We start from the raw sequence: 18,327 nt of genomic DNA, 5'->3' as shown, positions 1-18,327 counted from the left end.
CGGTCAGCCGATTTCCCATCGGACAGTGGCGATCCCCGCAAAGATAACAACTCCAAGTGGGGCACCTGATATCGAATCTGGAGAACTGATCTCATCCTCTGCATTTCCCCTCCTTTGATACAGAATTTCTGAGACTTGGCAATTTAGTAATTGATTTAGGTCGTTGTTGAATTCCAAAGCTCGCTACAAAAGCCAAAATGCGCACCTGAAGTCGCCCTTGAAAGCCTACTCCTAAATATCGCCACAACCTACATTTCCACTATGGAGCCGGAAATCCTAGAGACGGACCACACGGTCGCGGTTGAAAAGCCGACTAGCCTGTCTGCATTGACCAAAGACTGGGATGACACTGTTCGGTTCTACCTCAACGGCGCCAAGGTCGCAGTAGATACGATCAACCCGGAAGTAACTCTACTCGAATACCTGCGGGGTATTGGGTTGACAGGCACAAAGCTTGGGTGTGCCGAGGGAGGCTGTGGTGCTTGCACCGTGGTGGGTTTAAGTCAACTGTATTGGGTTATGTACCTAGTGCTAACCCAAGTTTTATACGATCAATAGGTCGTCTCCCATATCAATTCTTCAACGAAAAAGATCTACCATGCCTCCGTGAATGCCTGCATTGCTCCACTCGTTAGCGTTGACGGTAAGCACGTTATTACAGTTGAAGGGATTGGGAATGTGAAGGATCCCCACGCCATCCAGCAGCGGATTGCGGTCGGTAATGGAAGTCAATGTGGTTTCTGCACTCCTGGAATAGTCATGGTACGCCAATGTGGTCCCCTCGCTTGATTAGCTTTTTGTGGGCATCTTAAGTTGACTTATAGATTGAAGTCTCTTTATGCCCTGCTGCGAAACAACCCGTCTCCCTCGGAGCACGACGTCGAAGAAGCCTTCGATGGAAACCTTTGCCGTTGCACGGGTTACCGACCTATCCTGGATGCTGCTCAAAGCTTCAACTCAACCAACAACTGTGGAAAGCCCTCTGCTGGTGGATTGGGCTGCTGCATGGAGAAAAAAGGCCCCGGTGGCTGCTGTAAAGGTTCTAAGGATGGTGAGAACGAGATAGTCGATTACAAATTTCCTGCACCGGAATTCAAGCCGTACAGTCCAGACACAGAGTTGATCTTCCCTGCAGCCCTACGGAAACACGAATACCGACCCTTAGCATTTGGCAACAGGAAGAAGAAGTGGTACCGACCAGTGACCGTCGCGCAACTGTTGCAGATTAAGAATGTCCACCCAGACGCAAAACTAGTCGGTGGAAGCACAGAGACTCAGATTGAGATCAAGTTCAAGGCAATGCAATACGCTGTCTCCGTCTACCTGGGAGATATCCCAGAATTGCGAAAATTCACCTTGCACGACGATTTTCTGGAGATCGGTGCAAACGTATCTTTAACCGACCTCGAGCACATCTGTGACCAAGCGGTAGAGAAATACGGCGATGCTAGAGGCCAACCTTTCAAAGCGATCAAGAAACAGTTGCTCTATTTCGCTGGGCGACAGATCCGAAATGTCGCTTCCCCGGCGGGTAACTTGGCCACTGCATCACCCATCTCTGATCTTAACCCGGTTTTGGTAGCCACCAACACCATTCTCGTGGCTAGGTCTCTCGAAGGTGAGACTGAGATTCCAATGACCGAATTCTTTCAAGGATACAGAAAGACTGCCCTCGCTCCCAACGCAATCATAGCTAGCTTGCGCATTCCCGTGGCGAAGGCACATGGAGAGCACATGCGAGCCTACAAACAGGCTAAGCGGAAGGACGATGATATTGCCATTGTCAACTCCGCGTTACGTGTGACTCTTTCTGGTGCTAATGATGTGATTAGCTCCAACCTTGTGTTTGGTGGTATGGCGGCTATGACCGTCTCAGCGACGAATGCCGAGGAATTTTTGGTTGGCAAAAAGTTCACGAACCCTGCAACCCTAGAGGGTGTCATGAGCGCACTGGAGCAGGACTTCAACCTGCCTTTTGGAGTTCCTGGTGGCATGGCTAGCTACCGAAGGTCTTTGGCTCTAGGATTCTTTTACAGATTCTATCACGATGTACTTTCAGGACTCGATGTTAAGGCTTCGGATTTAGATCCAGATGTTGTTGCTGAGATCGAAAGAGCAATTTCCACAGGAGCAAAAGATCTTGAAACTTCTGTCGCCTATCAGCAGAAGATTCTTGGACGAGCGACCCCGCATGTCGCTGCGTTGAAGCAGACCACGGGAGAGGCTCAATACACATATGATATTCCTGTGCAACAGAATGAGTTATTCGCCTGCATGCTTCTGTCTACCAAGCCTCATGCCAAGATCCTCAGCGTGGACCCGTCCGCTGCATTAGATATTCCTGGTGTTACAGACTACGTGGACCACACGGATCTTCCTAACCCCCAGGCAAACTGGTGGGGGCAACCCAAGTCCGATGAGCTTTTTTTTGCCGTCGATGAAGTTACTACTGCTGGTCAGCCGATTGGTGTGATTCTCGCGACTTCCGCTAAGATCGCCGAGGAAGGTATGAGGGCTGTCAAGGTTGAATACGAAGATCTCCCGAGCATTTTTACAATTGAAGAGGCTATCGAGGCAGAGTCTTACTTTGAGCAGTATCGCTACATTGAGAATGGTGATACTGAAGAAGCTTTCAAGCAAGCTGACCACATCTTTACTGGAACCTCGCGAATGGGTGGCCAAGAGCACTTCTACCTGGAAACTCAAGCCTGTGTGGCAATTCCAAAGATAGAGGATGGTGAAATGGAGATTTGGAGTGGTACCCAGAATCCTACCGAAACGTGAGTAGCGAAATATTTGACTGTATTTCAAGCATAAAAGTTCGAGCGAATGAGCTAATTTTTTAAAGACAAGCCTACGTCGCTCAGGTGACCGGAGTTTCTGCGAATAAAGTTGTATCGCGTGTGAAGCGACTTGGTGGTGGCTTTGGTGGCAAGGAATCGCGATCTGTTCAGCTAGCCGCTATTTGTGCCACTGCCGCTGCAAAAACAAAACGACCCGTGCGATGCATGCTCAACCGAGATGAAGATATACTGACTTCCGGTCAGCGTCACCCGTTCCTCTGTCGATGGAAGGTGGGTGTGACCAAAGATGGAAAACTCCTTGCGCTGGATGCAGATGTATTTGCCAATGGAGGTCACACTCAAGATCTTTCTGGCGCTATAGTGGAGCGAAGCTTGTCGCACATTGATGGCGTGTATAAAATTCCGAATGTCAGTGTGCGCGGCCGGATCTGCAAAACCAATACTGTTTCAAACACAGCTTTCCGTGGCTTTGGAGGTCCACAAGGCCTGTTCTTCGCCGAGTGTTATATATCAGAGATTGCAGATCATCTGGACATTCCGGCCGAAGAGATCCGAGCCATCAACATGTACAAGTCAGATGACACAACACATTTCAACCAGCCGCTCAAAGATTGGTATGTGCCATTGATGTACAAGCAAGTGCTAGAGGAGAGTTCTTATAACGAGCGTCGGAAGGCTGTCGAGGAATACAACACGCGGCACAAGTGGTCCAAACGTGGAATGGCGATTGTGCCAACCAAGTTCGGTATCTCTTTTACAGCTCTCTTCTTGAATCAAGCAGGAGCTTTGGTTCACATATACCACGATGGCAGTGTCCTCGTAGCACACGGTGGCGTTGAAATGGGACAAGGCCTCCACACAAAGATGACCATGATCGCCGCAGAAGCGCTGCAAGTGCCACAGGCGAGCGTCTTCATCTCCGAGACCGCAACTAATACAGTGGCCAATACCTCCGCAACCGCTGCTTCAGCAAGCTCCGACCTCAACGGCTACGCCATATTCAATGCCTGTGAACAAATCAACGAACGCCTACGTCCTTTCCGTGAAAAGATGCCCAACGCCACCATGAAAGAACTTGCCCACGCAGCTTACTTCGACCGTGTCAACCTCTCCGCACAAGGATACTACCGTACCCCCGATATCGGCTATGTTTGGGGCGAGAACAGCGGCCAGATGTTCTTCTACTTCACACAAGGTGTCACCGCAGCCGAAGTCCAGATCGACACGCTGACCGGTGATTGGACTCCTCTACGCGCCGATATAAAGATGGATGTGGGTCGCAGTATAAACCCGTCAGTAGACTATGGCCAGATTGAAGGCGCCTTTGTGCAAGGACAAGGACTCTTCACAACCGAAGAAAGTCTCTGGCACCGTGCCTCCGGTCAAATATTCACCAAAGGCCCGGGTAGTTACAAAATCCCTGGCTTCCGTGATATCCCTCAGATTTTCAATGTGAGTTTGCTTAAGGATGTGGAGTGGGAGAACTTGCGCACCATTCAACGCTCTCGTGGTGTCGGCGAGCCGCCCTTGTTTATGGGCAGTGCGGTTTTCTTCGCTATTCGTGACGCCTTGAAGGCTGCACGTAAGCAGTGGAATGTGAATGGCGTACTCTCTTTGGAATCACCTGCTACACCTGAGCGTATTCGGATTAGCTGCGGTGATCCGATTATCGAGAGGGTGAGAGTGCAGCCCAAGGAAGGGGAGAAGAGCTTCTTTGTTGCCATATAGCGGGCATTCATTTGTGGCCAAGTATCTCTATGAGCCTGTCTTGGTGTTTTTTAATTAGTACAGTCAGGCTACTAGATTGACACTTTCTACGCATTTTAATATTGATCTTGTAAGACGTGTTGTATGAGCTGTACTTTTGGGATGTAACTTACGATAGCTATGATTTCAAAATCACATTGTATTTTTTGGTTCTAAACTAGGTGTGCAATATTATTGGGAATTGTTACAACAAAACACCGACCCCACATAGAAATAAATGGCAAAGGCGAGTGTAATACAATGCTAGAGATGGCACAAAGACAAGGGGAGAATGTGTAGAGAAATTTCTCTTCAGAAAGTCGAGGATGAAAAGAGAGGTGAAGGACGACAAGAAAACTTTTCCCCATCATCGCCTCACATCGTATTCAACGTAGCTACTTCCCCTCAGATCAGGGCCAGAGTCCACCTGCAATGCATGCTCATAATTCCTTTGCCCTGCAAAACCAAGCTTCTCATCACCATATGACGGCGTCTCATTACGCACAGGCAAAGAGGATGCTGCCGCCGCAGTGTAGTGAGGAGCAATGTGTCCATCCGCAGACATGCTCCTCGGGATAGCAGTGAGTGGAACTTCAGTAAAACCTCTTGGATCCTGAGGTGGTGGCCCACCATTGGGCACTGGATCTAGAATATGACCCTGCCCCCCCTCACCGCGGTGCTTGTCCCGGCTCCAAAAAAGCATCATGGCTCGTGTGATACCAACAAAGGCTATGAAACCCCAAAGCAGGAAAATTATTGTGGCGATGATGGCTTCGACGCGCACGGCTGCTTCGAGTTTGTTGATCACGCTGGTGACGACCTCGGTGATTTTGTTGGCTGTCTGGTCGCCTGAATCGGCGAGGAAACTGTCGGAAGGATTGGACGTGTCATTGATGCTGGAGGCGGCACCGGCGGAGAATATGTCATTCGGGAGGGTAGGGAGGGAGATATGTGCGTGCTCAGCTACCCAGTTCAGACCCTTTTGAAATGCCTCTGCTTTCAGGCCAACGAGGCACTCGTATAGCTCGTAGACGGGGTCTTGAAGAATGGTACCTTTAAAGGTCTCGTTCAGAACACTGGATGTGTTGTAAATGAAGAAGTTTAGAGTCCCGTTAATGGCATGCGTGCTGGTGTTGACCCAGCCAAAGACATCGTGGTTTAGGTCGTTGTTGAGATTAAGTATGGCCTTGTTGGTATCGGTAGCCCAATCGGTCGAGGCTCTTTCAAGTGCCTCAACGACCTTGTCTGCGAATTCTCCCACCTCGGCACTTAGCGCTGGGACAGTTTGCTTGACCGTATGGAGAAGCAGATATTGACACAAACAAGAGAATAGTGCTGCCAGTGCAAGAGCCAGTACGAAAAGAGCAGGGAGGGATGTTGCGTAGGCAATGGTCCATCGTACGAGGATCTGTCGGCGACTGTTGCTGAAGTGACTTGCTGCCTTGATACCTGCAGCGGCGGTGTATGGCCGTGAGACAATGTACACAACGTCCATCGGATCATGGGCTTCCTTGCGAACTAACTGGGAGCGCTCTTTCATTGAGCGCCATCGGCGGATTTCTTGCCACGCGATTGGAATGCACACTAATATGGCAGCAATGATGAGGACAGCAATGAATATTTTGCGTGCCTTTAGTGTTAGCTCGGTGACCTCATTGAAGAAATCGTCGATTCCTTTGTTGTCGTTGCAGAAGGTCAACTGTGTCTTGGCAGGGACAGGGAGAGCGGACCGATCGAAGCTGTAAGTGCCCAAACTTCCGTTGATCAAATCTTTGACTTCTTGAAAGGGCGTTTGGAAGAGCGTCTTGGTGTAATTCTGGATCTCTTTGAAGTTGGGAAGGACCACGCTATTCAATTTTTCCACCGTGCGGTTCACTGACGACGGAAGGGACAGATTCTCCAGCGTGCTAATTGAGCTGTTGAGGTTGATTGGACTAGGATCATCCGAAAACACGCTGGCCACTTTGTTGATTGTCTCGAGGAATGAGTTCAGTTCGTCTTTATATTTGTCGACGGTGCTCTCAATGTCGCCACTGATTGTCTTGAGGGTTTTGTTGATCCACTCAGTAGCTTCTTTGATCACTTCAATCCCGGCTCCTACAGTGCCGCGGACGGCCATTGTGATGAGACAGGCGTAGGTGGAGTACATCATGTTAATGACGAACCAGAGGATCTCCCCGACACCCGTGATAGTCATCAACAACACGGATTTCAGGGCAGAAACCGCCTCATCAACCGAGGAAGCCACAAGCTCGTTAGTACCTTTGGATAGGTAGTGTGGCATTGAAGCCATCGCGCTACCCATAGATTCCACAGACGTGCATGCAGAGAGCGCCTCACGCTTGGCGGATGCCATGTTGGATTGCAGGTCGCCAACTGCAAGCAAGACTCGGAGGAGGACAAGCAGTAGAAGTATTGTCCATCGATTGATCCATACTTGTGAAAGTCGAGCTCGCAGACCGAGATAGGGAGTGAGACCATCAGGATGTAGAGGGATTATCCGCCCGGTGCTTGAATCGTGAGCCCCATAAGGCGGGAGCAGTGGAAAGACCGATCGGCCAGATCGGGAGAATGCCATTGTAGTGATTCGTTTTTTCGAAAAAAAAATGGTTGGCAAATTCTTCAGGCGTAATCTCGTCCAGCGAAGGCTAGGGAATGCTTGGGGGGTGTAATTAAATCAAGGAACAATCCGCAAACCTCCATCAAAACGGAGAGTTTTCGAAAGAAGAAAAAGATAGCAAAGGAAAAGCCCGGACTAGTGGAGGGACATGACGTATCTGACTTCTTATAAATGTTGAATGAAAGAGGAGATCAATAGATCAATAGAGCCGGTGGCAGACTGAAAACAATAGAATCAAAATAGAACAAGGGACAATCAATCTTCAAATATCCAGCAAACGTCAACTAACGCTTCTCATGCATCCAGGGCGGCAGCAGAAATTACAATAGCCCAATTTTGCTCACAAAGAAGCAGTTGAATGGACCTTGGCAACACCGTGTAGTCGAGACAGCCCCAATCAGAGTGAACCATAACCATTTTGAAACAAGGAAAATGGAAAAAAGGGCCTGAAGACAAGAGGTCTGTGCAATGTTTTGTTTCATGAAGCATCAAAGAATCTCACTGGCTACCATGTGCGTCAAAAGCATCAGTGTGGACAATCATCCAAATATAGCCACTATGGGCGCTTAGCCGCCCACGACTGGGAGCCAATAGCCGGACAGCGATTGCTGCTTGATCTAACATCATGCTTGTACAGATATTTTAGTCCCGTGGCATGCGTGTAGACGATGTGGATGCTTTGACGCCATTAGAGGTTAGTCTTTTTTTTGGATGTTGCCGCTCAACTCGAGTGTTCCAGCCTGTGAATCGATTCACCGAAGATTGCACTCGAGTGCAGAGCAAATTTTCACGAGTACAACTTTGGGCAAAAGAGAGGTAGTCAACCGTGTTAAAATGTATTCCACTGTGATCATAGTTCATTTAGTAAGTCCACTAAAGGGTGGGGTGCGTGAAAACGGTACTTGATGCTTATTCGAGTTGTGGTCGCCAGCATTGAAAGAGCAGTGAAACGTGACCACACGTGACCCAATCGCACCCTAACAACTTGCAACTACATGCCTTGAATTCCTTGGTAAGAAGACGCTCAAACCCCCAATTAATTGCTTAATTTGTGTTCCTCTATAGTAGCTTTAGAATAAATCCCTAATATACTGGCCTTTCTTCTGTTTCTTTTTCCAAGATAGTCTTCATATGCATGCTTCAGGTGGGTTTCTCGAGAGACCTATGTAGAGAAGATTTGTGTAAAGCACAAAAGATTGTAGGATCTATCATCAAATTGAATTGCTGTATCTGTAGCTAAGAGATGATAGATACTGTCTACAAATAGTCCTCCTGGCCTTGTCACTCCGTTTGGCGCGGCCTCCGAACCACATGTCAGTTCTTTCGCCTCGTCTTTGATATAGTCGAGTGTTGGGCAAAAGCTGGCTCTGTCGGACGTAGCTATTTAGATGCCTGCTCTTGGTATTTCAGATGTAATGGTGGGAATAGGATGTAATTTTCGTGTTTAAGTCCCTGGTCTTCGCGTGGGGGCGACAAGCAAATGGTATCGATTTCACTGTTTTTGTTGCATGCCAAAGCGTTTGCTCAATGTGACTTCCCAGTATCACGTATGGATCATTTGGGGATGGTAACCAACGAAATCTTCCGTCCCAGATAAGCTTTCAAAGTTCAATTTGAGACTCTTTGTCGAGTAATTGTCAGGACCGGAACTAAATCTTGACGATAAAAAATCCACAGCACCATGACCCGCTGGTAGATGCTGTTGAGGCTATTTCATTCCTAGATGCTCCACTCGATTTGTTTGATCAGCCTCAAAAATGCATTTGCCGAGTTTGCTGAGAAGAGACACAGGTACTTATCTTCACTTTTACCACACTCGTCTGGCAAGTCGCAACTTCCTACTGAAGACTCTGGGGCGGTAGCACGTGCAAATTTTGTTTGCTCCATTCGTTGTCGTCGAATGCCGAAGCTTTTCCTCTTTTGGTGTCTTTACTTCTTTGCATCGCCCTCTCTTCCCAAACTCTTGTTTTCAATCCTCTCCCTCCCGCACACACCATAGCTTTGGTTCGTGCATATCCCTCTTTATGCATTTCACTGACTAAAGCCATCGTGCTGATGAGAAGAAGCTTGTTTTACCACATGAGCCAAGCTTTGAAGCCGCAAACAGTAAGTTATCACCCATCTTCACGTGTTGGATCATTCCATGTGCCCATAACTATTGGCTAATGGAACCATGATCAGATCAAAACAGCATCCACAATCTTTCTATTATAACCAGATCCACAGCTTTCAGTGTCTCAAGCACCAGTTTTGTTAAGTTTTCTCTTGTGAAGCCATATTTCCCATCGTACTGTCGACTGATACATGTTCGGGGCAGTGCACACAACTTCCCGCGTGAGATCAAGTCTCACAGTTACGAGTCTGTCACGAACTGACCTTGGTAAGTCATTTCTTGGGAATAACTATGACCCATCTCACATTTGAGTGACGTATTTTGCAGAGAGGTATCTTTCTTGAAACGAGAACTATCTTGGGCTGAAGAGAGCCTGTGCTGAACGAGGAGTACTTGGTAAGATCTTCATGCATCTCATCTATGAGCCTCAACTAACACATCGGAAAGTCAGTGGAAAGTAAGAAACTGTTGTAAACTTTTGCCTTTCATCAAGTGAGTTTTCTTGTTAGCCATGGCATCCGACTTCGATAGACCTCAGCTAACGCATAGTCAGTTTGACTCCCATGCTCGGCTAAAAACATCAAGTACCTCATTTCCCCCCCATTCGGTGTGTATTGGAAAGTGTCAACTCGGTGGAGAGGCACTTACTGACGAGATGAATGCAATAGTTCGCCATAATAATCATCTGAGATGCCTACCGTTTTGAGCAAGTTCGCCGGTGGCGAGCTTATCCCCCACGATTCCCAATCAGCTGCTTCGTCACAGGGACAGGACGCCGAGTCGGAATTGTACACCCAGCTGCTCAGCTCTGATAATCCTGAGATGAGCCAAGCTGAGATTGAACTGCTTCAGACACACGAAGATCAGCCCGAATCTCAGCAATGCATCCAAAAGGCTCAGACTTTATCCACAAATCAGTACACCACACACGAAACCCGAGTGCCAGAGCTCCTCAACCCTGGATCACTTGCCGTTGATATAGCGCTACCCGAGGTAAGCGGATCTGCAGATCAAGATTTTGGCAAAGTCCAGTCCAAGTCAGATGGTTGGAATGACGAAAAGGCTGGGCTCACACTGGGAAATGGCCAGTTGAGGCTGAAGATTGAGAACTGGCAGACCCCTGGCCCGAAGTTCGCCGTGGAGAACTACCCAAAGGGTAACCCCAAGTGCGAACTTCATGGAGAAATTGCAAGCCCCAAAATGGTACACGTTGACTTTAAGGTCCCTGCTGGCTACCCAGGTGGCATGATGGGGATAATGCAGTCGATCGAAGCACTCTTTATGTCTCCAAGGAAGATTGCCATGAGCAATATCGAGACTGGTTCTGCACCGGCTCTTCGAGAGTCGAAGAACCCGAAGAGAGATAATTATTACATCAACTGGACAACCCCATGGGAGATATCCGGCTGTCGAGTAAGCTGGATGAAGACGAAGGAAAAATCGCCAACCTTGAAGTTCAAGTTTGTGAGCGCCCGGAATGCAAAAGCCGAGGAACAGATGTTGGTCACTGTTGATGAGCGTGAGGAGTTCTATCAGAACATCTCCAAGAATGACCCTGTCGGTCTACAACCGTCACTAAACTTGGAATTTAACTAACATTTTACAGAGCACTTACGGCAAATGGATGGCACTTCCGGTCCGGATATGGTTACGGATTCAATGGCTAATATCAGAGACCGGCGGCAGCGAAAGCAATTTGTTTGGAAAATTGCTTGTCGACAGAAATACCCTTTCCTCTATCAAGAAGGACAAAGGGAAGAAAGCATCAAAAAAACCCCAAAAAAGTGCCCGGAAACCATTCACAGCAGAAGAAGGAAGATCTGAGGACGAAAAGCCATATGTGCCAGCCATGCAAACTCCAGAGGAGTCTGTGTTGGGGCACGAACACACGATGGAGACTGTGGGGAGTCAAGAGATGCCTCAGGAAGATTTCACAAAGCAAAATTCAACCCAGAAAGTGTTGACTAAAAGGGTTTCTACACTCACGATTGATACTCAGAAGAGCAACAAAAGGTCAAATAGCAAGGGTAAAGGGAAGGGTAAGCGCATGCCTGGTTCGTCTGGCTCTGACATAGGAAAGAAGAATTCGGACCACATTACAGACCAGATTGATAACCAGCGTGCTGACGACCGCTGCGGTGACTTACTTCCGGGTGTACTAGATATTGCTCGACAGCATGTCCCGACTGAGCAGCAACTTGCAGCAGTTGCTGGCCAACAAACAGTCAATGCCCCCCAGTCTCCTATTTACCCCAATGACTTGTCTACACCGATTTCTCTATCATTCGAGACAGCCCGAACCCACTTCTCCCCCCACACTCCCCACCCCTCATCCTCACTTTCATCTTTTTTCACACCTATGAGTATTTCATGGAAGAAATGGGGCGAGGGGGGAGGGGAAGTGAAAGCGGAAGAAATTGAGCTAGCAGAGACCTCGGATGAGCTGTGCCTTGCTTCGCGGGGGGATGAGGTTGGAATGCGGTGCCCTGTCTCTGACAACGTGGACGAGGTGTGGTGTTCCGGTAAGTATCTCCATCTTTTGAATCATTGTTGATGCAGATGCTAACTATTACTTAGACCCCGAAGAGCTTCTTGGCGGCCACAAGGTGCAGGAGCCAATCTTGCGTCGATGTATGTCTTTTGATGCGGCCAATCTACGTATGCAGCTACATTCTATATAAAATTTTCTTTGAATACATGGCTGAAAAAAAGATTGCAGGGCTCTTCAGGAGTCAGGAAAACGCACAATTGTCCCCAACGGCTGATCCTCCATCGTCCTCCTGTGCCTCTTCTGCCTCGTCCACCACAGACTCAGCTGAATTTGGGAAAGATGATCCTAGTCCAGATGGCGTCGCCCTGCGAGGTGAAAAAAGCCTAACTGAGTCTAGCCGATCTGGCAAGAAGACCGCATACAAAAAGAAGAAGCACGAGAGACGGCGGCGCAAGCACTTGACGAAGCGTCATCAAGTACGCCATGCGGATGTTGAGAACCTCGTATCTAGTGCTTCCTCTCAGGGCGATGGAGTGGAAGGTCGTTCTCCGTCTCCACCTGAGTTGTTTGAGGATGATGAACCAACTCCCACAGCTAAGCAGTTCGGAAAAATTGGGGCCCAAACCTCTGAGCTACAGATGGACTTGCACAAGGTCGGTATTGCTTGCCAGAAGAGAGACTGCAAAGTTCTCTGTGCTATGGGGGATGGAGTCTCCGTTATTTGCCCTAAGTGTGGGCCGTTTTCCTTGGTCCGCTACTGCGGCAAGAGCCACCTGTGGGAGGATGCCAAGAGGCACTGGGAGGTTTGCACGATGCTTCCAGTCCTGGAACAGCACTTGGCCAGTCTGATTCCGTACGACGATCTCATGGGTCCACCAATGCTTCCTTGCCTTCACCTGTGGGACACCCCTCAGCGCCATCGTCAGGCACTGTGGTTTAGTTCCGCCCGTGACCGAGGTGACTACTTTTTATTCGAGGAATTGGATGACCCGGTGAAGGCTGAGGACGCTCCCAGTCACATAGGGCTGCGATGTTCACCTCGAATCGCAAATATTGTGCGATTCGAGGACGCCGAGGAGAAGGACCGGTTCCGCCGGTGCCTGGCAATCTGTCTCTTCGGTAAGTTTAAAATAAGTTTCAGCTTCCTTGCACTTTTAAATTCACTTCACTCTCGGTTTCCCCGCACTTTGATAGTTATACAACTCTCGCAATTGTTTACCCTTTAGAACATATGCTGACTCTTTTTCCTTCTAGCGGCGGTTGAACATCCAGCCCTCGTGGACTATCTTTATCGGCTTGTTCGAGACTGGATGCGGGCTCACAACATGTGGGCCAGTGACAAGGACATGGACAGCATGCTGTGCCACCAGATGAAACTCGAGATGGGTTACACCATCGATGAGAGCCGTCTTGGTTTGCGGCATGCTTGTGAGACGGAGTGGGTCGGTGCTGACCGACGCCACTGCGAGGATCTGACCTGCGCGAGCGAGCGTCGCCCTACGTTGCTCGGTAACCACCGTATGGGGCTGGGCTTCCGGAGAGTGTGTGAAGCACTTGAATCCAACTATTGGATTCTGAGGGCGCACCGAGCCACTCATCCTTCGGTGAGCGACGTGGTGGCTCGCACGTGCGGGGCAGGATTCTCGGAGGTCCTCTCAATGGACCGGCAGACATTCTGTCGTGGCGTCGGTTGGGACGGGGCGGGAACGGGCCCCATGGAGCTGGAGATGCCGTGGTTAGGGTAGGGAGCCGTCCCCTCCCTAGCCCATCTGTTTTGTACCGGGGCCCTGGGACCTGGGGTGGCTGGTTTGGAGAGAGATGTCATCAGTGCGAATTAGGTGGATGCCCCCCTTGTCCAGGATACCCATTTATGTATTACGTTTTCGGTGGTGGTAGTGGGTTGGAGGGGGAGTTGACCGCCCCCTTCTTTGTTTCTAGAAACAAAAACCGTTGCGAGGTTGTGCCTTTGTCCTACTGTGCCTGGTTCATTGTTCTTAGGTGCTGTAAGTTACACTAAGTAGCTGTGCATGAGTAGATTTGTACTAGAAGATTTATCATGGAAGGAAATAGGGATACAAGGAGAATAGGTTTCAGTGGCACATATCCTACATCCTTAAATCAAATCCAATTGTCTATTGGCATCGTAACAAATATATGCACATCTCCTCACTTCTCACATATCAAAGCACTGCATGTTTTTTTTACTGGGTAATGTACTTCTTCAGTCCTCTCAAGCGCTCCTTAGCAGTCTCAAGAACATCATCGTTCTTGCACACCGCAAAGCGGAGATAATCCTCAGCGATGTGAGTGTTGGCATCGGTATAGAATTCAGTGGGAGGGATAGCAGCCACGCCAACCTCCTGGATGAGGAACCAGCAGAGCTTGAAATCCCGAGGACGGCTAGCAACATGTGGCGGGAAAGGATAGTCAGCAGGGAGCTTGACAGAGGCCATGTTGACAAGCACAAAGTATCCACCCTCAGGATCAGAGTACTGTACATGTCATTGTCAGTAAAATCAATATGTAGAAGGGTCGATTTGATAGTTAGGGCTAGATTGGTCACATACCGGGATACCAAGCTCATCAAAGACCTCGCAGAATCGCTCAATTTTACCCTTCATGTCTGTTCGGCTCTCGTCCCAGAAGCCCTCTTTGTCTGCCTGCTCGAAAGCAACAGCTGCAGCTTCCTGAAGAGGAGACACACTGCTGTAACAAATACGGGTGTGTGCACCGGCCACGTACTTAATCAGGTGTTCAGGGCCGATGAGATACCCAACACGCCAACCAGTAGCGTAGAAAGCCTTGCCGGCGGAGCCCACTGTCAAGGTGCGTTCGTACAGCTCTGGGGACAAGGTGGCGATTCTAGTGTAGGGAACGTAGAAAAGGCGGTCGTAGACTTCGTCGGATAAGATGATAAGGTTGTACTTGATACACAGTTCACCAATGCGCTCGAGCTCCTCACGTGAGAAGACCTTGCCGACGGGGTTGTGACTATTAACATAGGGTTAGTTGAGATCGTATTTGTCTCCGTAAATAAAGGCTGCTTACGGTGAGTTCAAGACCTGCTACAATTAGCTTGAAAATCCATGAGAATTTTGGTTTCGCATGCTTACAATCATCTTGGTCTTAGAGTTCATGGCACCCTCGAGCTCCTCAAAGTCAATAGTCCACTCCGACGCAGACGAGGTCTTGGTGGCACCATCCTTGGGTGGGTGGAGAGGAACATAACGGATAATACCGCCAGGCATCTCAATGTTGCTAATATATCTATTCCAAGCGAGTTAGTATCCCATCAATTAGCTCAAAACATAGAGATTCTTACTGGTCAAAGAAGGGCTCGAAGATAATGACCTCATCACCATCCTCGATGAAGCCCATGAAGGCACTGAGCATGCCTTTTCGTGTTACTTGTCAGCGCCAAATGCTCATTTGTAGGTAAATTGAACCAATCTCTCACCTTCGTTTGCGCCTGTTGTGATCGAGACCTCGGTCTCGGGATTTAGTTTCTTGCCAAAGAAGGGGGAGTAAGCATCGGCGATAGCCTGTCTGAGGCGGGGGCGGCCCTATATTGTATGAGCACTTGTGTGACCATGCCCAGACTTGTTGGCGGTCTCTACCTTCGTCGGAGAGTATTGGTTGCATTCCACCCGGTCTAGCGCATCCTTCGCCGCATCAAGAGCAAATTTAGGAGGGTTATAGCCACTGTGCAGAAAGACAGTACATCAATTTCTATCCCTTGAAGTGATCTAGGGCCAAATAGCGTGACTCACAAGAACCCTTGGCCCATGTTCACAATCGGCTGAACTGGCGAAGCCACCGCGGCTTCGTTGACCATTGACCTTGAATCCCGATTAAGTTTGTCGTCCAGAGCTTGTTTCCCAGAACTACATACCAAACATCCTGGCGCTGTCCTGCCACCCGCTTCGCGGGGCGAAATGGATCGGGTCGCGAAGCTGTAGCCGACATCGCTCTTGCGATGTAACCAGGTCGGGGTAATGTCAAAGGGGCGGATAGTAGGTTTCGAAACCTGCAGTTTTGTGATTGAGCAATTATATGGCGATAAGAGCGGGAGAACATGAGTATTGAAGAAAGTAAGAAGAGGGAGGTCAATGTATGGAGGAGTTAGATTTCCCCACCATGGCGTGCTCCGCACTCGGCCCTGACGGCCCTCGGAACTTGGACCAGCTTGTTTTGTTTTATGTCTTCGGATCATTCGGAGATTATATAGTACATTTATGTACTTACATTTATATATCTACATATCAATCGTTCATAGTGGCAGTGGACTTTGTTGTTTGCTCATCTTCAGGCACCAAGGCCTGCTACTTACTAATTAACGCGTTGAACGCGTCGCATCCGCGTTGCGTTTACCTCACCTTGAAGTTTTTGAATAACCTAGTGAATGACCTGATTATTGTCCGGTCATCATGGTTTCCTGTCCAATATGTGAGCAATCTGTCTCCCAATTGAAGATCAACGACCATATCGACTCGGGCTGCCAGAGCTTCATTGAAGAACCGTCCTCCTCTCCAGGAGAGCTGGCATCTTCCCAGAAGGGACCAGTCCCCAGCATGTTCCAACCTCCATCCGCGCGCAAAGCATCTGCTCAATCGAATTTCCCGAAGGAGTCCCCGTCGCGTCTCACAACTACCCCACGCCCTCTAAACGGCAAGCGATCATTTATTGAGGAAGCGGACCCCACGCGGGAGCGAGATGGGTCAAGGCAAGCAAAGAGTGACTTCAAAGAGCCACAAGCAAAACGTGCGAAGATCAACTCCTTCCACAAAGCAGCACCTCTTGCGGAACGCATGCGACCTAAAACTCTGGAGGAAGTTTGCGGCCAAGAACTTGTCGGACCAAATGGCATCCTGCGCGGACTCATCGAACAGGACAGAGTACCAAGTATGATACTGTGGGGTAGCGCAGGGACAGGGAAAACAACGATCGCTAGAGTCATTTCGTCGCTAGTGGGCAGCAGGTTTGTGGAAATCAACAGTACCAGCAGCGGCGTGGCAGAGTGCAAGAAGATATTTGCCGAAGCTCGTAGTGAGCTGGGTCTCACCGGGAGAAAGACCATTATCTTCTGTGACGAGATTCACCGATTTTCCAAGTCACAACAGGATGTCTTCTTAGGCCCAGTGGAGAGCGGCCAGGTCACACTCATCGGTGCCACAACCGAAAACCCGTCATTCAAAGTCCAAAATGCGCTGCTCTCACGTTGCCGCACATTTACCCTTTCAAAGCTCACCGACGAGGATATTACTTCGATCCTTCATCGTGCTCTCCGGGTTGAAGGCCCGAGTTATTCACCCTCTGAACTGGTGGACGCAGAGCTGGTTCAGTATCTCGCTAGATTCGCCGATGGAGATGCTCGCACTTCGCTGAATTTGTTGGAGCTAGCCATGGATCTTTCAAAAAGGCCTGGAATGGACAAGGAGGACCTGAAACAATCCCTGACTAAGACGTTAGTATATGACCGTGCTGGAGACCAGCATTATGATACAATCTCCGCCTTTCACAAGTCCATTCGAGGAAGCGATCCAGATGCGGCGCTCTACTATCTTGCTCGCATGATTCAGTCGGGTGAAGACCCCCTCTTCATCTCTCGACGGCTGATCGTTGTCGCTTCCGAAGACATTGGCCTGGCGGACAACACCATGCTGTCACTTGCTATATCCACACATTCAGCCGTTGAGAAGATTGGACTCCCAGAAGCACGAATCAATCTGGCACACGCTACCGTGGCGATGGCACTATCGAAAAAGAGCACTCGCGCGTACCGTGGCTTGAATAACGTCTTTGCCGTCTTGAACGAGCCAGGAATCGCGGGCTTACCCATTCCTATTCACTTGAGGAATGCGCCAACGAAGCTCATGAAGGAGCTAGGCTATGGTGCAGAATACAAGTATAACCCAAATTATGTGGACGGCAAGGTCCAACAGGATTACCTCCCAGAGCAACTCCTCGGTCGTACCTTCCTGGAGGACTTGGATCTGGGCACGCGGAGAGACCATGATCTGAACAGTACGTCATATCAAAGAGATTGATTGTCTTCACTGTCTGATCAGGTCTTTCTAACTATACACCATGTCCAGGCCTGGAACTCTGACATGGCAGTATTCATACTTCCATCGGCCCTGAACCACGGAAATTCTATGGACGAGAGAAACCTTGTACCTGGCAGTGCGCCTTACCGGATTTGGACGCGGCCTCATGGGCCTAGTCGTGCCTGCTTCACCTCGAGTGACGCCGTTGTGCCTCGCTATGATGTCGAAACTTCAACCAAGCTTCAGCTAAGATCGGACCTGGTTGTCGATGGCCCTGCTAGTCCATTTTAGGTATCTTTAGAGGTGCCCAGGTACATCTTCTAGTTCCATCTTTACTTAATCAGTCTCTACTCTCGCGAAGGATCGACAATTTGTTCAAGCACAGAAATCAGTTTATCATTTGGCTGTGACCTAAGCCTGTCACTTCGCTCTCGCTCCTTGCCCCTTGCTCGAGCATCTTTCAGAATCTCGACCATTCTCATTCCCCTCGTTTATCTTCGGACCCA

At 49.2% G+C, this 18,327-nt stretch overlaps 5 protein-coding genes across 5 annotated transcripts; 3 read left to right on the top strand and 2 right to left on the bottom strand.

Annotated features, from left to right (window-relative positions):
- Window positions 1-261: 261 nt before the first annotated feature.
- On the top strand, window positions 262-4,532 carry Pdw03_0712 (Xanthine dehydrogenase HxA, putative; the record flags this gene model as incomplete). Its single annotated transcript, XM_066099699.1, has 4 exons — window positions 262-492; window positions 559-762; window positions 832-2,780; window positions 2,849-4,532. The coding sequence occupies 4 exons, from the start codon at window positions 262-264 to the stop codon at window positions 4,530-4,532; spliced, it is 4,068 nt and encodes a 1,355-aa protein (XP_065957426.1).
- A 385-nt stretch (window positions 4,533-4,917) lies between these two features.
- Window positions 4,918-7,128, bottom strand: Pdw03_0711 (Pheromone-regulated multispanning membrane protein Prm1, putative; the record flags this gene model as incomplete). Its single annotated transcript, XM_014680487.2, has 1 exon — window positions 4,918-7,128. The coding sequence occupies one exon, from the start codon at window positions 7,126-7,128 to the stop codon at window positions 4,918-4,920; it is 2,211 nt and encodes a 736-aa protein (XP_014535973.2).
- Window positions 7,129-9,973: 2,845 nt separating this feature from the next.
- Window positions 9,974-13,519, top strand: Pdw03_0710 (uncharacterized protein; the record flags this gene model as incomplete). The annotated part of the gene is made up of 5 exons (XM_066099698.1): window positions 9,974-10,840; window positions 10,890-11,805; window positions 11,861-11,941; window positions 12,003-12,893; window positions 13,029-13,519. The coding sequence occupies 5 exons, from the start codon at window positions 9,974-9,976 to the stop codon at window positions 13,517-13,519; spliced, it is 3,246 nt and encodes a 1,081-aa protein (XP_065957425.1).
- Window positions 13,520-13,975: 456 nt separating this feature from the next.
- On the bottom strand, window positions 13,976-15,740 carry Pdw03_0709 (Kynurenine aminotransferase, putative; the record flags this gene model as incomplete). Its single annotated transcript, XM_014680485.1, has 9 exons — window positions 13,976-14,266; window positions 14,342-14,765; window positions 14,823-14,836; window positions 14,888-15,041; window positions 15,097-15,169; window positions 15,232-15,337; window positions 15,392-15,476; window positions 15,545-15,613; window positions 15,667-15,740. The coding sequence occupies 9 exons, from the start codon at window positions 15,738-15,740 to the stop codon at window positions 13,976-13,978; spliced, it is 1,290 nt and encodes a 429-aa protein (XP_014535971.1).
- Window positions 15,741-16,201: 461 nt separating this feature from the next.
- Window positions 16,202-17,883, top strand: Pdw03_0708 (AAA family ATPase, putative; the record flags this gene model as incomplete). The annotated part of the gene is made up of 2 exons (XM_014680484.2): window positions 16,202-17,798; window positions 17,870-17,883. 2 exons carry the CDS (start codon window positions 16,202-16,204, stop codon window positions 17,881-17,883), a joined length of 1,611 nt encoding a protein of 536 aa, XP_014535970.2.
- Between the last annotated feature and the right edge of the window lie 444 nt (window positions 17,884-18,327).

This window comes from Penicillium digitatum, chromosome 4 (assembly GCF_016767815.1).
Source record: "Penicillium digitatum chromosome 4, complete sequence".
NCBI classification, from domain to species: domain Eukaryota; kingdom Fungi; phylum Ascomycota; class Eurotiomycetes; order Eurotiales; family Aspergillaceae; genus Penicillium; species Penicillium digitatum.
Note: the sequence above shows the minus strand (reverse complement) of the source record. Positions and strands in the feature narration are given on the sequence as shown.